Source organism: Pleurodeles waltl, chromosome 6 (assembly GCF_031143425.1).
Source record: "Pleurodeles waltl isolate 20211129_DDA chromosome 6, aPleWal1.hap1.20221129, whole genome shotgun sequence".
Taxonomy (NCBI): domain Eukaryota; kingdom Metazoa; phylum Chordata; class Amphibia; order Caudata; family Salamandridae; genus Pleurodeles; species Pleurodeles waltl.
The window spans coordinates 1548241307-1548259861 of record NC_090445.1 but is presented as its reverse complement, the minus strand read 5'-3'; the positions used below and the strand labels follow the sequence as shown (position 1 = coordinate 1548259861).

The following is an 18555-nucleotide window of genomic DNA, read 5'->3' as shown; positions in this document are numbered from 1 at the left end:
CTACTGATGTCCTTTCCAATGGTTGAAACCCGGGTGGCTTGAGCCATTGGGATCCTAGCAATGCATAACAATATGACTTCTTCCAATTCTAATAAGCAGGTTCTTAGTAATCTGTATCTCTTCAAGTGTAACTAACTCCCCATAATCCCGCCAGACTGAAGTGATGTTACAAGCCCAGACTTCTTAGCTCAAGTTCTTCAAGATTCTACCGTAGGTATTGATATCACAAAACCCACCTGACATGCACAATAGTTACACCACAAAACGTCAAATGTCAACAGAGATGATTCCTCAGAGCACCACCTTTAACAATAATGTCTCAGGTGTAATACGATAAAGTTCCATCCTGGAGAGGTAAATCAACCCACACCCCATAACAATAAAATCAAAACACCATCTCTGTTTATACAGCAAATATGCCTAAAATATAATTATTGAATAATCAATATGTCAAACATCTAGCTCCTCGCAATTCAGTTTTTTTCTCTCATTCATTCATGGGCAACACAAGATATTCTCATACACCACCTTCAAATTGTAGGAGCGTAGAAAAACAAATAATACTCACTTTTATGTCTTCATTACAAGTGGTCCGTTAATTCCATTGAGTCAGGTCACTGACAAAACCGGTCCCATCAGATTTATGAGGTTAGCTGGAACACCATTAGTGAGTGCTATTCCAAACGTAGACTTCATCTGCAGAAATTTGGCAAAGTCACGTAGTGGAATACTGGTGAAAAATATGCAGGGATTGGCACAGTCAGTGCATGTTATTTCCCAAAATGTTGGAATTCTTGTTATTTCCTCACCACCAGAAAAACTGTGTCCCCTAGAGCTGTTAATTTTGGAGCGGGGAAAAAACATGAATTTCTACTGCCCACTCATAATGACAGCCTTAGTCACTAGTGTGTGAAATTAAGAACAGTTGTAGGGAAGAGTAAGGAACTCTAGTGGAAACAGGCTTAAATTAAGTAAATTAGGAAATAAAAGAAAGAAGGGACAAACATAGTGAAAAGCATGAGGGTCAATAGTTCCATTGGTTGAGGTTACATGAAAGGTTTATACTCCCAAAAAGAAAACTCCAAAGACAACGTATCTCAAAAGAAGAAAGGCAACCGTTCTCAAGAGGAGGTGTCAAAGAGCACCACTCCCTCACTGAGCGGTGAGAGAAGGAGGCACTACCTACTGATTGAGTGGCAAGAAGCTTTCTTCAGACCAGGTGACAGAAAGTTAGATTCATTCTAAAGAGGCAAGTTATAAACTTAAGCATAAATGGTGGTAGAAGGTGAGGCTGCACATTGAAGAGGCAAGACTTGGAAAAACTGCACTCTGAGAGGTCAGCGCGAAATTGTCACCTAAAGAGGTGTTTGATAAACTACCTCTTGAAGACATAGAAAAAAAGCAAGATTATTACTGAAAAAGAGAGAAGAAACTACTGCCCCAGGAAGTGAGCGATAGCCTACTTCAGTGAAGTGAGAGGAAGTGAAGCCAGTATGTAAAGGATTGTGAATTTGTGTCCTGACGATGTGCCTGAGAGTGTGCGGCTTGCACCAGAAGAGGAATAGCGAGGTGGATAAACAGAGTGACCAAATGCGAAACTAACTCCTATAATGGCGAGAAAGAAACTTCTCCAGATGAGGTGAGAGGATTTGGGGAAAGCTTCGAAGAGTGGTAGGCAGGGTGAAGCTATCTTTTTAGAAGAGGATGGAGATACTAGTAGGTGATGCACCCAATAAGGATGTATCCTTAAGTAGCAGGCTAGACAACTAACGTCTTGAAAAAATAAGGGAGAGTAACTACCTCTTGAATAGGTGACATAGAGAAATTACCCTTTTCAGAGGTGTAGGAATTAGGCTACCCCCAAAGAGGTCAGAAAGAAACTAATTCTGAAAGGGTAAGCAACAATTAAGCCCCAGAGAAGTCAACAGAGGAAAAATACCACATACAGAGGATAGTGAAGCTATCTTGAAGAGGCTAAATTATCACTTAAAGCTGACAATGAGAGAAACAATCCCCTGAAGAGGTAAAGTGAAACTCCTTCCTGTAATGGTTAGAGAATTTGTCTCTTGAGGAAGTGAGAGAATTGAGGGTGCCCCCTGAATAGATTAGCTGAATGTCTTCCAAAGAGGCAGGAGAGAGAAATAAACTTTTGTAGAGGTAATTAAGAAAGACTGTGTCCTGAATACATGCAAAAGACGATGAGAACACCTATTGAATAAGTGAGAGAAAGGAACTACCTCCAGAAGAGGTGAAACTAAATGGAAACTACTACCTGAAGAGATCAAAAGGGTCAATTTCCCGTGTAGGTGAAGACAAATTTGCTGTTTGGTCATTCAAAAAGAACATAATGAATGTATGTCCTGAAGTGGTAGAAGACAGTACCTCTTGGAGATTTCAGAGAAATAGCTCCCAAATACGTGACAAAACTACATCTTTAAAGGGTGAAAGAGACAGGGACTCTCTTAAACAGATAAGCAAAGAACTCCCTCCATAGAATGATACTTCTAAAGAGATAAAATAAACAAATGTCATCATGATACAAGAAAATGGTGTTCTCTGCTACTGCGGGTTGAATAAACTAAAATACTTATTGAACAGGTTTGAGAGAGTACCTAGTTCCGGAGGATTCTGTACGGAACAAGGATAACTTCGAAAAAGATAATAGAAAACACTACCTGGAAAAATACCTCAAGGTACCACCAGATGAGATGGTAGAGAGTAAGGCTACCCCTTGAAAAAGGGAGCAAGACACTACCTTCTGAAAACATGAAAGGGAGTGCGGCTTTGTGAAGTGGTGATAGGTTAACCCTTTTCCAAAGAGGTACTAGAGACTTCCTTCTGTAGAAGTGAGAGGAAAACTACTTCAAAGGTTGTGATAGACAACAAGGCTTGTTTCAAAAGAAGGTAGAGAGATGAGACTGAGTGAAAGAGTCCCCTGTAAGGTGAGATAGAACCAATTTCTAGAAAGTGCTAATAGGCATACTCAGAGAAACTAACTCTTAAAGAGGTGGGGAAAATCGAGGCCACCACCTGAACATTTGAGAAAAAAACATCTCCGGAAGTGCTAGGAGAGCTAGATTGCCTAAGGAGGAGAAAAGAGAGGATAGCGACCCCCTAAATCCCTCTGCTGACACGTTCTGAGACCTTCAACCCAAGCCTCCTCCAAGACTGCCCTGTCCTGGTTTAATCTTCATTTTAGTAAGTGTCATTTTTTATTGGTCATCATTGTGCATAGTTGTACCATGCTTTGACTTAATTCGGCTTCTACTGGGATGAGTTATATTACAAGATGCAACTTTTTTATGCAATAAGTTATAATATTTCTAAAAGAGCCACAGTGCATACATGTTATCCCCAGCCCCTGCTGCAGATACTGTATAACTGAGCCCATACCTCTGAATCCCCACCACTGGACCCCTTGGTGCCTTAACCAATGAGTCCAGGTGTCAGTGAGAAATTTATGAACTTGCCTGTAAACCAAGGGCTTCAAAGGCAGATTGGCAGCGGGTACTGGGCATGCTCTTTATAAAGGTTTATAATTTAACCTTAACAACTGGGGGTAGGCGGGTGGCGGAATGGTGGCTTATGGTGTAATCTAACCAGCCCCTCCGTGTGTTTTTCAATAGGAACGGACTGCCCACAGACAAACCAGCTGTCATCGAGGATGTTAATATTTACCAGAAATATATTGCCAGGTATGCCGCCTGTTCTCTTCTTTCCTTAATAGCCGGGTGTTGGTGGTACTATATCTGTTTGGCTGATCTACAGGATATATGACTTCTCAGATTTATCCACTTCGTCTGATTTTCACTGGGGTGAAGGGCGATTCTGGTGAAAAGAAATATATACCCATATAACAACAGCTCCTATTCTGCTACTTGACCTTTGAAGCACCCAACCCAGGACAAACCTATTCACCTATCTGCTCAAAAGACCCAAGGATGAGATGCCGGACCATAGGATTGCCTCTTCCTGAACAAAGTGAAGCTAGGCTTTTAATCTGAAAACCAAGCGCGGGTTACCTGACCCCTCTGCCTGAGCCAGTATGGTCTGCACAATCATGGGAGGAGCTCCTCTATATATGTGGGATTATCCCATGGTATATCTAAAAATGTGTAACCACATGGGTGGATAAACCTGTATGCCAAGACCTCAGCAGGACAGTTAATGATAAACAAACATGCCACATATTGATAACATGGTGTTTGACGTATTATCAATCCTGTGTCCTGACAACAGCGCGTGTGATTACTGAGATTCCTACATATTGATACCCCTGCTTGCTGTAGACTAACAACTTTTTATGCCTTATTCTGATGACCATGTATTGATGACCTTGCATTCTGACAACTATATTAAAAATTATTACTATTACAACCTGCATGGTGATATCTCTGTATGCCAGACAGTGACCTACCTGTGGGTAGTAAACTTAAAGGAAAGAGCTGACAGATGAGAAGAAGCTGTAGAGTGCACACGAGACAGAGCAAGAAATGGGCTAAATTGATCTGTGGAAAGTATTTGTGACTATGCAGCTGTAGATGTTGTATTCTTACTTCTCTAAATCGATCTTGCGGAATAACGGTCTACAATTTGTTTCAGCAGGATTGGCACTCCAAGGTGAAACAAAGCAATTTAGACACAGACGTTTTCTATATCCTTTAAAGTTACGTAGCAGTAGCAGGTTTAAAGGTGATACTGCATGTTTCATCCACTCTCCAGAAATGGAGTTCTAAGTGTCAGGTCTTCAATGCTTAGACAAGGCTCCATAGTTCCCTTGGCTGGTTGATATTTGATTGTGGACATGCAGTTATGGGCTGACTAATGGTAGATGATGTGAAGGTTGGTAAACTCAAAGGCATTACATTTTACAAAAGGTCTCTAATATACCCTGATGCTGCTACAAAACATAACATGATGATTTCTGGATAAAGTCGGAGATCTGTAGCCTTTAAATGGACCATACTGCGAATTATGTCGCAATAGATTTAAAAACCCATGCAGATATCATCAAACAATGAAACATTCTGTAATTGCTGTTGTGGGAGACTTTTAGAAGTACCTGGCTGGCTATAAAGGGAACTTTCTACAATGGATGTCCCATTTATGTTTCAAAGATCAAGCTCAAAACAGTTTTCCATCACATGTTGTATCATAACACAGATGTCATCTTAGGCTTTTAAATCAAATGGGCCAAAGTTAACCATATCAAATCAAGGGTAACCTTTGAAAAGGCATTCACATGACCAAGTCCTGAAAAACAGGCCTACAGCGGATTCCATTTCAAGAAAAAGTTTAGTATACTCTCACCCACGGATCTCAACGAGATTAGGAAACTCAGAATGATTCACTTCCATTCTTATTGTAAGAGATGATGGGCCTCAACAGAAACACCAAAAGCAGCCTTCTTAAAAGGCAGCCAAGCAATTCCCTAATCTAGGAAACAAAATCTTATCTGGTTAAGGGATTCCTTCCTGATAAACTGACTACATAATACCCTGTAAAACAGAAAGCTTCACTGACATATGGTGTTATGATGAAGGAAGAAGGGTAGTCCCTGCCCCTATTTTCCTGTAGAAACACTGACTTTTGGAAAGTACGTTTTAGCAATGCTGAAGAAAGTGCTAATATCAAGCAGCTTCGTCTTCATCAGCCAGGCCGAGCTTATTGATAGCTATGGAGGAAATCGTGAACAGTGCAGCACTAGAGCGTCCAATATACTTTTCGGATCATGCTGTAGCAGATCTGGTATTAGCCATAACAGCCAGCAATCTGCTAATTCAACCCAACATCAAGACCTCCCTGGAGAGCAAGGAGCTGGAGGTCATTGAGGAGAAGGTGGTATTTGGAGTTACCTGGTACACACCTGATAAAACTGTTCCACTGTGCAGATATGGCCAGCAGCACTGGGATGACATGATGGAGTTCATGAAACTTCTTTCAGAAGAACACGGGGGAAAAAAACTAACATAATAATACCAGAAGGGAAAGCGACTGTTAATACACGCATTAAGGCCTCGTTGGACACAGCTGACACAGCAAGCCAGCAGCTAATTACAGGCCTTGTGTTACGAAGACACTCGTGGGTTCTGCAGGCCATTAATCTGCTGTGCGACAAGAACAGTTATTTGGCCAGGGAGTGGATGAAGCACTTGATAGAATTAAAAGGGCACCGAGACGGCTAAGTCACTGGCTCTGTGGCAAGAAAAGCAGTTTTCATGGAAGTGGTGCTCCCTCAAATGGGCCACCTTCTCAACAAACCTCACTTCTCATGGGTATCAGCCGCCATATGATTCAAAGCATCCGTCCAAGTGGCAGTGCACACAAATTCCTCAAACAGATCCTGTTCTGGAGGAGCGTGCATGTGGGGAAACAGTCAGCCAGCTTGGGGACCTAAGTCACAAGCACAGTCGTGGGCCTGCCGCAGATGTGACACTCCATAAACTTGGAAAGCTGAGTGTAGAAGACCATTGATCAAGTATTCCTCATGTAATTTATTTCAAGGCTGAGGAATCACAGTTCATGAGGATCGGTGACAAATAATGGCCGTTTTTAGCTTTTTGTTTGGAAGCATTTCTGCTGCTGCTTCAAACATCAAGAAGGTGCCGCAAACTGTAACAGGACAAGGAGTGATATCAGTATACTTTAACACTGAAGAAAAGGAGGGCATATTGGGACCAGGTTCACACCACATCACTGAACCAGTACTGACACTCTTCAAAAAATGCCCTAACACCAAATGGTACCATTGTGTGTGAAAAGGAGGCAGGCGCTCCAAGCAGCCACAGACCCAAGAGATGCTTTTCACATCCAAATGCATCACAAATACAAAAGAAATCCATGTGTTGTGGTGGGTGGCTATCATTACGGATTTGTCACACCTTCATTATTGTATAGCTGGTTTCAAGTTCAAGGTTTTCTCCAAGTGCCTTTCAGCAGTGGCGGCCCACCTTCAAAAGGAGCAGTGCATGTGGTAAGAAGGTCAGAAAGATGCAAACAGAACATTGCAACTATTGTAAATATATCTGTGTATGGATATTTATTAGGTGTAAATATAGCTATGGAACAATTTAACCGACTATAATGGGAGAATTAAGACAGTGAAGGTGGGGAGTCTGTGCCATTGACGTGCATGCTTACCTGCTAGGTGTTTACAAGGAATAGAAAGTGGTCAAGCCCTGCATCCACTCTGGAAAATTGTTTGTACATGTGGAAGTATCTAGGCATCAAGGAAATACGGCCTTTTCAGAAAAACATCCCACTTCACATTACATCACAGACTCCGAGAGTGAGAACAGTGATGCATTAGCTGGAAATGACAGCATTCTATATACCACTGTTGCCACATTCTTGACTGTACATAAGACTTTTACAGGAATGGCTCAATAGTCACTGGCCAGAGGATGGGAGCCTAGGAGGATATGATAGCTGTGACTAAGAATTCACAAGAGTCTGCAGTGTTGGATGGATCCTCATTTATATTGCAGATCTGTCTCATACCCCATACCTCATGTAACCGTTACTACGAATGCACCTGTTATACGATGGAGAGCGTATATTAACATTGGTCCCCATGAAGGACACTCTCAGAAAACAGGCAGGCATGACAGCACAGAACACCTGATACTAGGTGATCAAGAAGAATATACAGTGAAGTAGCAGATGTGCTCCAAGTAAACAAGTACTTGTTATACAAATCTGCATACAGCTTGACATCAGTGTAGAGTGGGAGCTAGATCAACAAATACTACACTTTTATTTTCAGGCATAATTCCCAGAAATTAATTAATTTGTAGTAACAGAAAATACTGGGACTAAACAAAGAGGCAAACAACAATGGACTATTGAGGAAACTGTTTGAAATATCAGTCGAAGCTTTTCAATTAGATCAACTATTCCCTCGTGTATTCAAGAAAAGCAGATAACCACAATTGCCATTGACTCTCATTGCATTTGACAGATTGAGATGTTGGTTACAACGTATTGGAAGTTACAAACTCTTCACCACATAAATCAGAAAATTATAGGTCATCCAGATAACCAAACTTGGCACTATGGCTCCTGAAGAGTTTCATGTTGATGAACTTAGCAGCATGAGTGCTAAAGATTTGCATATGGCAGAACATAGCAACATGACTCCTGAAGACATATTGATACACATGGAGGTCCATAGGCAGTTGGGATAACTATTGATATGGCTTATTCAGAAAAAAAGAAACTAGGGGGTATATTTACTAAGATTTTACGCCATGATTGTGTCACAAAAGTGACACAAATCAACACAAAATCTTTTTTTTTTACCTATTTACTTTCCAGCGCAAAACTTGTTTTGCACTGGAAAGTACCCTAAAAGTAACGCAAAACAGCTCAAAGCACTGCTTTGCGTTGCTTAGTGCCATGCTTTTTAATGTTAAACTCTATCTACTAACATTAATTTAGCACCAAAAATTAATGCCGCTGAAAAGCAGGCATTTAAAAAGAGATATGTTTACAGTTCTCCTTTCTTTACCGACTGTGCATGTGTGCTGTACTGCACACCACACATACAACGTAGGAAAAGCTTCAAAGTGTGTCTAGGCATAGTATTATGTACAGGAAAGAAACCCTTCCAGTCCAAAATCTATGCTAGACCTGTGCACACACCCTAGTACCATGGCTCTAAAGTGTGTGCGTGGCACTCAGCAGCTAAAATCGGCGCTGGCTCTAGGGAGAGGAGAGAGCCAAATTTCTGTACATATGGTTCTCTCCAGCTCTCTCCTCACGCAGCGCAGCATTTTTCGCTGCTGCATTTGCGCTGCATGGCTATTAAGTAAATCTGGGCCTAGGTGTAATGTTGTTCTTGAGCCCGTTCTTTAGTTATAGTTGAAGTTTTTTTCCATTACTCACTGTATCTGAACAGCACAAGCAGCATTTGTGAAGTAAACATAGGGGAGGCCAGCATTTATTTAGAAATAATGCTTGTCTTAACTTGAGGGACTCAAAAGACTGATTCCAGCATGTAAGGTGCCGCCACCAAAATGGATCCTATTTATTTTTCTGACAAAATAAATAACACCTCCGTTAAATTTATACATCGATACTAGCAATAGAGTTCCTTTTTTAATTGTTAACATCGCTCCAGAAAGTTGGGAAACTACAAGTGTTTACAACCAAACAGAGAAATATCCAAATGGACAAGGAAAGTATAGATCTATCAATCCATTCCAAATTCCTACATAACGTTATATTTATTTTCCTTGCTAAACAGACTACAGACTTGCCACTATTTTTGCAAGCTCTGTCACAAGTGCAGCTTTCACTGTATGTCCCAGATGTTAGAATGTCACATATGCACTACAAGGAGAGAGCAAACATGCCTTTTCGTAAGGCCGACTAAATGTTGTGTTTTACAACACACAATCCCCTCATAAACCAGGGGAAAAGCAACCTCACTGCTGTACACAGATCCCACTCAACTCTGAAAGGAATCATCAAAGCGCAGCGCCAGGCCCATGGGCATCTTCAGGCATTGGAATCCAAACCCTTCTTGATGGTGTTAAAGGCTGAGGATGCACTAAGGCCTTATTTACGAGATATGGGGCTGGGAATACACAACCGTCTTTTTCAGGCTGAAGGCAGGCGAGTGGACATACCACGTTTCTGCGCTGGTTAAGGCTGTGGCTATGCAAGGTTCTAGAGATAAACCATGTCATCTTCTGGGATAAAGACTGAAGATCAACCAAGGGCTTCAAGGTGGGGGTAGCTGAAATCCACCTAGGTACTTTCCAATGCCCATACATTTTTCTATGGTCCAAAGTTATCTTTTTGACCATTGTTAGAAATAGGGATTCTGGTTGGCAGAGGTGTGCACCATGTCCAGGCTGTAACCACAATCCTTGTCAGGGCAAATTAGATACACACCATAAATTAACCTGTGCTCAGCCTCTAGTAGCTTGGCACAGAGCAGTCACGCTTAACTTAAGAGACAATGTGTAAAGTATTTGTGCAACACTTCAAACTAAAACTGTGACAACACCACACAAAAATAAACCAAACTAGGGTAGAAACACGGTGCTTAATTCAATAAACAAAACAAGACCAAAATGGTAAAAATCCAATAAGTAGCACTTGAGTTATGAATTTTGAAAGATTAAAATGCAATATTATGCTTAAAAGCAAAAAGTGCCAACCGGGTATATCTGGTTGCACTAGACCGGGTTAAATCCAAAAGTGTGGGTCAGATACAGCCCCAGATAAGTCCAACTGAAGTTTTACCTTCTCAAGAATTGGGTGAAGAGTCCATTCATGGGGAAGAATTTCGCCAGGAGCAAGGAAAGCGTCGCTGGCTGTGGTCCGCAGGTGTGAACAGATGGCTGGGTGTCACAGACTGGCGAATGTGAGCCGCGATAGTCGCTGTGCGAAGAGATGAACTTGCGGTGGCTTGCACTGATTCTGGTGCGAGCGGGCCCGTTTGCAGTCATGAAGAGCCCAAAAGCTTGATTTCAGGAGCCAAAACACTGTTCCAAGAGCCCAGGACTGGAGGGGCACATCTTAGGGGTCAGAAGCTGGTTTAAGAGGGGTCCAGGAGCTGTAGCAGGTGAGTTGGAAGTCTTTTGTGTCCCTGAGACTTCAGAAAACAGGAGGCAAGCCAGCTAGCCCTTGAAGTCAGCTACTGTTACAAAAAGGCAGCAGTAGAAAAACTAATAATACCACAAATACCTCCCTGCAGGTATGGTCAGTAATAAATTCAGTATTATACAGTGCTACCACATACTGCGGGCCTGCTGCCACGAGGTGCAAATACGTACACTGCCAAAGCAGTGACTCCTTCCTACAATGTTCTACTGATGTCTGGAGCACACAAACATTCAAAATAAGATATAGTTACATTCTGGTTAAATAAGTAAAAAAATAACCTATTTATTCATAGCCGTGGTGCAATACATTAATTTCTTACAATATGTCAGTTGTATGAACATTAACGTCAAGCAGACAATATTTTTGTAATCCTCCTTACCTTGCCCTTGGAGTTACTTTGGCTTTGGGGTGTAGAGATGCAGTCCTTCTCACTCCCAGGCAAGAGGGCAGCCAGCAGTGTGTCAGCTCAGCAAAGCAGAAATCCAGCAGAGTAGCGGGTCAACAGAGAGACAGTCCTTGTAGCATCCCAGCAGTCCTTCCTGGCAGAGTATTCAGAGTTCCAGTATTTATACCCAGTTGTGTCTTTGAAGTGGAGGAGACTTTAAAGAAGGGCCTTTGAAGTGCAAAGAGGTCCTCCCTTCTTGCCATGGCTCCAGACTCACTACAGGGGGTATGCAATCCTTTGTGTGAGAACAGGACACTGCCTAGTCAGGTGTGTCAGCTCCTCCCTTCCATCCTGCCCAGGATGGCCCACCAGGATTCAGGTGGCCTGTAAGTGACACCTAAGCTCCCTTTGTGTGCGGCTATCTAGGGGGAATGCACAGAGTCCAGTGCCCTGCTACCCAAGATGTGTATTGGAGACAGGCAGAAGGCACCACATGGTTAAAGTAAGAAAATACCAACTTTCTAAAAGTGACATTTCCAAAATTACAATTTTAAAGCCAACTTTACCATAAGTTATGATTTTAAATTGTGATTCCAGAGACACCAAACTTGAGGGTCCCATCTCTCCCAACTTCGAAATTACACTTATAAAATGTAATATAGTAGTCCCAATATTATCCTAAGAGAGAGATAGGCCTTGCAGTACCGAAAAAAGAAAATAAGAGTTTTTCACTATCAGGACATGCAAACATGTCCTGCTTTTTAAATACACTACACCCTGCCCAAGGCCTTTGGGCCTACATTAGGGGTGACTGATATGTATTAAAAATTAAGGTTTAGGCGTGGCAAGAGATTTAACTTCCCAGGGCGACATGACAGTTTAAAACTGTACACACAGGCTCTGCAATGGCAGGCCTGAGTCATGTTTAAGGGGCTTTGTATGTGGGTGGCACAATCAGTGCTGCAACCCAACTAGTAATATTTAACCTACAGGCTCTGGGCACAGGTAGTGCACTTTACTAGGGACTTAGAAGTAAATGCAATATGCCAATAGCAGATAAACCAATGTTACCATGTTTTAAGTAGAGAGCATTTGCACTTTCCCACTGTTTAGCAGTGGTAAAGTGCCCAGCGTCCTAAAGCCAACAAAAACGAGGTCAGAAGAACAGGAGGAGGAAAAAAAAAGTTTGGGCATGACCCTGCCGAAGGGGCCAGGTCTAACAACCATATTCACTACCTGGTCCCTAAGGTGTCACATAGTCCTTACACCATCTCTTAGCCATACATTTGCAGTCTTTCTCCCTCTTGCGCATCAGATACTTGGCCTTGTTTCAATATGTATTTCAAACCCAAGTCAGACAAGAGAAAAGCATCTGCTTACATGGAATTTTATTCTTGCTGTTGCTCTGCAAGTTGTACAGACTTTCTTCCATCAGAGCTGTTTGGGTGGGGGTGATTAGTTTATTCCCTTAGAAAACAATTCAAGAGGAGAGAATGATTGAGGAAACCATCCCCAATCTTGCCAAACACAGAGCTCCCTTACACATAGCACCTTTAAACACATTCACTGTATCCCAACACACCTGGCGCAGGAGGGAGGGCCTATGTTACACGGAATTACTGGGCAGTACAAACAGTTTTGTTAGACATTGACTTTCCGATACAGCTTTGCTATACCTGCAAAGTCTATAAATACACCCAAACAAGCCTGTACTCTCACAATAAAGGGGTAGAAGGAAATTTCCTCCGTAGGAAAAACTGAAGTGAGTCAGTTTTCCCAGGGGTGGTTTCGAGTTCTGAACTGGCATAAAGATGTCCCTATGTAAAAGGAGCCACTAAGACATGCATTAAAAAGCATAGGGGAACTTTGAGGTGATAAATAGTCGGATGTGACAGTTGTTACAAACAGTTGTGGACTTTCTTTACTAATTTACAAAAACGTGCTGACTGGATCTGAGACCGGTAAATGCTTTGGGTGTGCGGAACAATTCATTTACCAGCCTTTGCAAAGCAACATATTGTTTAGACAATGTAACGTTTTGGTTAAATGAACATGAAGATATGCTGTGTCAAGTTTTTGTAACATTGTGTATCAGAAGAGCGTACTTTAATTTGGTGGTAGTCCCAGCAAAGAGGAAAGGGATAGAGTAACAAAGGATCTGAACTCCATTTTACCCCCAGGATCCGGTACTGTGTTCCCTGGTAGGAAGTACAAAATAATCCTGCTCTACCTTACAGCACTCATTGAGAGACTATGAAAAGTCCTCATCTTGTCCACTGCATTAAAGGTAGCACACAAGTATGGAAAGATGAATATACTGATTCAGACTCTGTGTATAACTATTAATTCTCCAAGAGAATCATATTTTTGTATCAAACCCAGAATCGTAGGATTACCGGGTCAACCCTGTTTCATTGCATAAAACCTTAAATTTAAAAACAGCAATGCCTTTAGCTGTGCTACTGTACTTGTAGCAAAATGTACTAGCATTTCTAAGCAGAATGGCCATACTGATGGGTCAGAACCAATACAATTCAGCAAGATTGTTAGAGGCTTGGTGCGGGAACTAGTTCTATTTGTTTTTAACAGGGATTGTATTTTTAAATGTTGCCTCTATGGGCACTTCTAAACAGAGGTGCTATGTATTTAATGAGGTTATAAATGCTCTGAACAGCAGGCTTCTTCCATCTTTATTTGGACTTTCAAAGCTCTTCCTAGAAGAAATGTCGTATTGTAATGGGCCAATTTCTGAATTTCTACTCAGGCCTGCTATACTTTTATTTCGATACATCAGAACATCTTAGCATGGTACCTACTCGTTTAAACTGACACTTGAAGAACGTCTCAGCAGAATTGATACAATCTTAAAGAAACTGTATCAGGACCTCTCAGCTGAGCTACAATATATTTAATGGGACAGTCGCAAACTTCTAACCAAAGGCGCAAAACCTTTAATGAGATAACTTGAGAACTTCTTTGCAGATTTGCTCTTATCATTTGCCAGTAGCAGAAATTCCCATCAAGGCTGTTGTATATTCATTAGGGCACTGATGATTACTTTTGCAGACTTAGCCCCAAAAAAAAATATTTGAATGACCATTGAATTTGGACTCCTCTGTTATGCTTTGGAGAAGGTATAATAGCTAAAGGTATGGTGCCTAAAAATCAGCATCCGTATAAGATTTACTTACACTTGCCTTGCACTTACACTCACAAATGTCGAAATAGCATCAGTTAAAGTGTCAATCAAAAATAGACGAAATGCAAAGGCAAACTGTTTCCGAGTTTGGGGGCCAGATTGCTAAATTGGAATTCTACCTGTTTGGAAAAGTTAAAATGCTGGCTCACTGTCCGAAATTAATCCTTTAGGCGCAAGGTGAAGTAGGGTAGTAGGTGTGAGTGAGATGTAAAAGGCTTCCCAATCAAGAGCACAGCAGGCAAAGCAGAGAGCCTTGAACATGGCCATAGGAAACCAATGCTAATTGTTTTGATGGGTTAAGATTGGATGAAGCCGATGAATATACAGAAGATGAATGGCTGCATTCAGCACAACTTGCATCGGATGCCAAAGATTTTGATAGACCAAGGTAGAGGATATTTTCACAGTCCATTTGTGAGGTGATAAGGGACTAGACCACAGATCTGCGTGTAGGTACAGGAAGAAAATAAATACTTTTCTTGAGAGAACCCTGTAACCTGCAGCAGCAGGCTGCATGTTGCTTATTTAAGTGTTTGTATTATAGTTTGTCATCTACCAAAACACCTAGGTTTTTGACTGCAAGTTTTGGTTAGTTGGAAGACCAAGGTCATTAGGTCACCAACTCGGGAACTCTGATTACCAATTAGTAGAAGTTTGGTCTTTTGTCATTAGGCTTTAAGCAATCAAAACTCACCCACTTAGTGATTGCAGATAAGCAATTTTGAAATTGGCTGGGACTGGAGGAGGTATCATCAGACAATGATACAATGAGCTGGGTGTCAGCCTAGGAAATACAATAAAGTTGGAGGAATGTATGATCGTGGCCAGAGGTAGAAGTTAGGCATTAAATAGTAAAGGGCTCAAGGAGAGTTCCTGCGGCACTCCATAAGGAAGTGTATAAGAAATGAAGGGGCAGGGTTTCATAGTGACAGTGCAAAATCTGTCAAAAAGTAAACAAACCATCACAAAGCTGATTTACGGATGCCTAATTTGTAAAGGCTCTTAGATAAACTAGTGTTAAACACTGTATCAAGTGCCACAGAGATCCAAAAGTATAAGAGCAGATAAGGCACAAAGATGTTATGGGATTGCTAAAACTGCTGATTTGGTGTTATGCGTCAGTTGAAAACTAAATTATGACAGGCCCAGAATAATCATGGGGGAGTTGAATGTTAATTGACACGTTTTTCCATAATCTTGGCCAGTAGTGGTAGCAGAAACATGGGTTGGTAATTAACTGAAGCAGAAAGACCCACTGAAGGCTTGTTCAGGAGAGGTACCACTATTGCATACTTTCAGTTGGGGGAATAGCTGAAGACTTGAGTGATGAGTTAAGATCTATCATCTGATGTGCAGATGTTGCCTGGATGCAGCCCGTGAAGGTAAAAGTGGGTGTGTCCAAGTGTCGGCACACAGAAACAAAGGAGGGGCACAGAAAACACAGTCTGGAGCCCAACAACTCCAGTAATAGGGGATGAGCACCCACACCTCTAGCCTTTGGAAAATAATTAAAATAAACATGTGGAAATAGGCAAACCATGAAACCAATAGAAGGAATGGAGCGCACTGTGCCAGAAGCCAGGCACCTCCTACAATCAATACAAGAAAAATAACCAGTTCTAGTAAGGTGCTTGGGAACCAACAGTATCTCCAGTGACCCGGTAAATGAGACCTAAAAAAAGCTGAGACGTGTCCATGATGTAGCCTATGGTGGTGGGCGTGTCAAAGGCCAGGAGCGTGAAAAAGACAGGGGCTATAATCAGAAAAAACAGTCTGGAATCCAGCAACTACAGCAGTGGGAGAGGAATGTACTCACTGCTAGCACTGCTTTGGAAAGAAATAGTGAATTAGAAAAAGCATGTGAAAATTGTCAAATCATAACAGCAATAAAACAATGTGTTGAAGAGTCAGAAGCCTCCTAAAATGAATACAAGAAAAATAACCAGTATCAATATACTTATGAACCAACAGAATCTCCAGTGACACAGTAAGCAAGCATCAACATACTCTTGATACCACCCCTCCAAGCCCTTTATTTTTCAGAAAGACAACCTCTTTCCATTAAAGGGTCCTCGGGCTTTGGGTGTGTGAGTGGAGTGGGCGGCGGGTGGAGGAATGGTTTGCGATGTGCCTTTTGTGTCATTTAAATTCAGGTCTATGTGACTCTTGTAACATTCAGGTGGCCCCTTGATGTTCTTGCTTCCGGGCATCCTGTCAGCATTTCTTCCTTCTTGGGAGCCTGCTGGTTGCAGCCTATCCTTTGTGTGTACCTGGAACGAGCTGCTCCTCCTCTCTATTCACCTGTCCCTTTACACTGCAAGGTTCAGGCCCAGTCTCTTGTCCGCCTAAGCTCCCAGTGTACCCCATAATTTTCTGCATGTCTGTGTGATCTGTTTTACAAGCTATTTCTTTTTGCCCCAGGTTTTCCGGCAGCCAACACTGTGGGCACATTCACTGTGCTTATCAGTACCGGGAACACTACCATTGCCTGGATCCAGAGTGCAACTATCAGGTGAGTATAGCTATGCATGTTAGTGCTGACGTGCGTCATTGTAAGTACATTAGAAATGACAAAGCAGGTGGTGTGTGCATGAATGTGTATGCAAGAGTGAGATTCTTTGTGGGAAGACTGGGTGATTGCTACTTCTTCTGCCTGCACTTAAATGTTCTACATACTAAACAGTCAAGACCTCCAGACACATCTCGTCCCCTGTCCTTGTGACTAATGGGATTTCCTGGCTAAAGCCAAGGCTATTAGAGCTTCTCTTAAACAGAAAACGTTTTTAAAAAATGAAACATATATAATAATATACCCTGGAGCATTCCTGCTCACTAGCTCTGTCCACCACTTTCCAATAACTCGGTCTTTTTTCTCCCAATGTTGGGGATAGGATGCTTTTTGCACAGTTTCTCTGTGACAAAAGTCCTTGCCCTCCAAACTGTGCAGACAGCTGGCTTCCATGCTCTGCTGCTGCCTCAACCCAGGTCTCTTATGACTTGCTTCAAGTGATAGTACTCTTTCTTGTCCATATTCTCTCAAGCTAATCTGCACTGTTTGTGCATTGTGCTAAAGAAGCAGTGACCTGGCTGTGTGCTTGGGACTTGTGTTGGTTGTTGAATAAAGAATTCGTCATGGCCTTCCTTTTTCAGATTTGCCATCAGTGGGTATTTTAGGAATTCTTTGCATCAAATTAGGCTTCAGGTGAGTACGTGTTTTCATGTTTCACTTGACTAGTGATCCATCATTCCTGAACATTTCATTCCAACAATTGGGGATAGGCTGAGCAGATGGGAACCAATCTGCTGGTGACACTATGCATGTGCGACCCTTGCCTAACAATAGCTACATGAAAGCCAAACCTGACCAGAGTTCATTTTGAAGCACCTTTTAGTCACTACACACTTGGAATCCTCCCTAAAGGCGCCAGATCTAGCATCACTAATGCCCCTATAAGATATCCCTGGGGTCTAACTTTACGTGGCATGCCCTTGTGTGCCTTTTAAGCCTAACTCCATTATGGTCCACTACAATTAATTTCTGTCAGAGGTTGGGTGCCTTTCTTTTATTCAACCTGAAAATTTGTTAGTGGGCGCAAGTTATACCTAATCACATCCCTGCAAACCCCCTTTATCTGGACATTGTAGAGACATAACTGGATATAGACTTCCCTCCTACAGAGATGGAGTTGACCTTCCAATAGATTAGGTCTGTTCCATACTCAAACATATTCATAATGAATAGCCCTCTATGTTCAGATTTCACTCATAAGAAAATGATGGACACATCTGCATCTCTTCTGCCACTAGAGCCAGGAATCGTACCATAATGATCCTTCATTGCCACTTCAAAGGATGTTCATGAGATCCTATTTAATGAACACAATAAAATAGTAAAGGATTTTGCCATTGGCTATGAAGCTGAACCCTTTCTTAAACAAATTATTTTCTTTTGGAAATTCTCCAAAACAGCAGAATAATCCTGTCACTCCTTATAATGGATGAAAGCAATCCTGTGTTATCAGGGGAGGACTAAAGCTAAACACTATTTAGATTATTTGTCCCTGTTGCAGTCTAGTCTTTCTGAAGTGGATAGCAACAGGCGGACACGTCACCTATGTAACTACCTATTCAAGTTCTGTCAGGAGTTAAAGTTGAATGAATTTATATGGATAGGAGTGCTATAATTTGCAATACTAAGAACACAAACTGAGCTCTTCCAAGTTCGAGAGCTCATCCAACAGGATGTATGGCTACAGTAGCTGCCTTTTTCACAACATATTTTCTCTTTACTACATATCAGCAAGACTTTGAAATGGAGATCGTCCGTGTTTTTACCGCTTAGTATTCCAAACAG

At 41.8% G+C, this 18555-nt stretch overlaps 1 protein-coding gene across 8 annotated transcripts in view; it reads left to right on the top strand.

Moving 5' to 3' along the window:
• The window catches only part of CASZ1 (castor zinc finger 1), a 204191-nt gene that overhangs the window by 122577 nt on the left and 63059 nt on the right, over positions 1-18555 (top strand). For 7 of the 8 annotated variants that reach the window (XM_069241215.1, XM_069241210.1, XM_069241211.1 and 4 more), the window contains 2 exons: positions 3627-3695; positions 16623-16713. In XM_069241215.1, the coding sequence (XP_069097316.1) occupies positions 3627-3695; positions 16623-16713 (160 nt within the window). The remainder of the gene's footprint in view (positions 1-3626; positions 3696-16622; positions 16714-18555) is intronic. The other variant, XM_069241212.1, reaches the window with a different exon arrangement.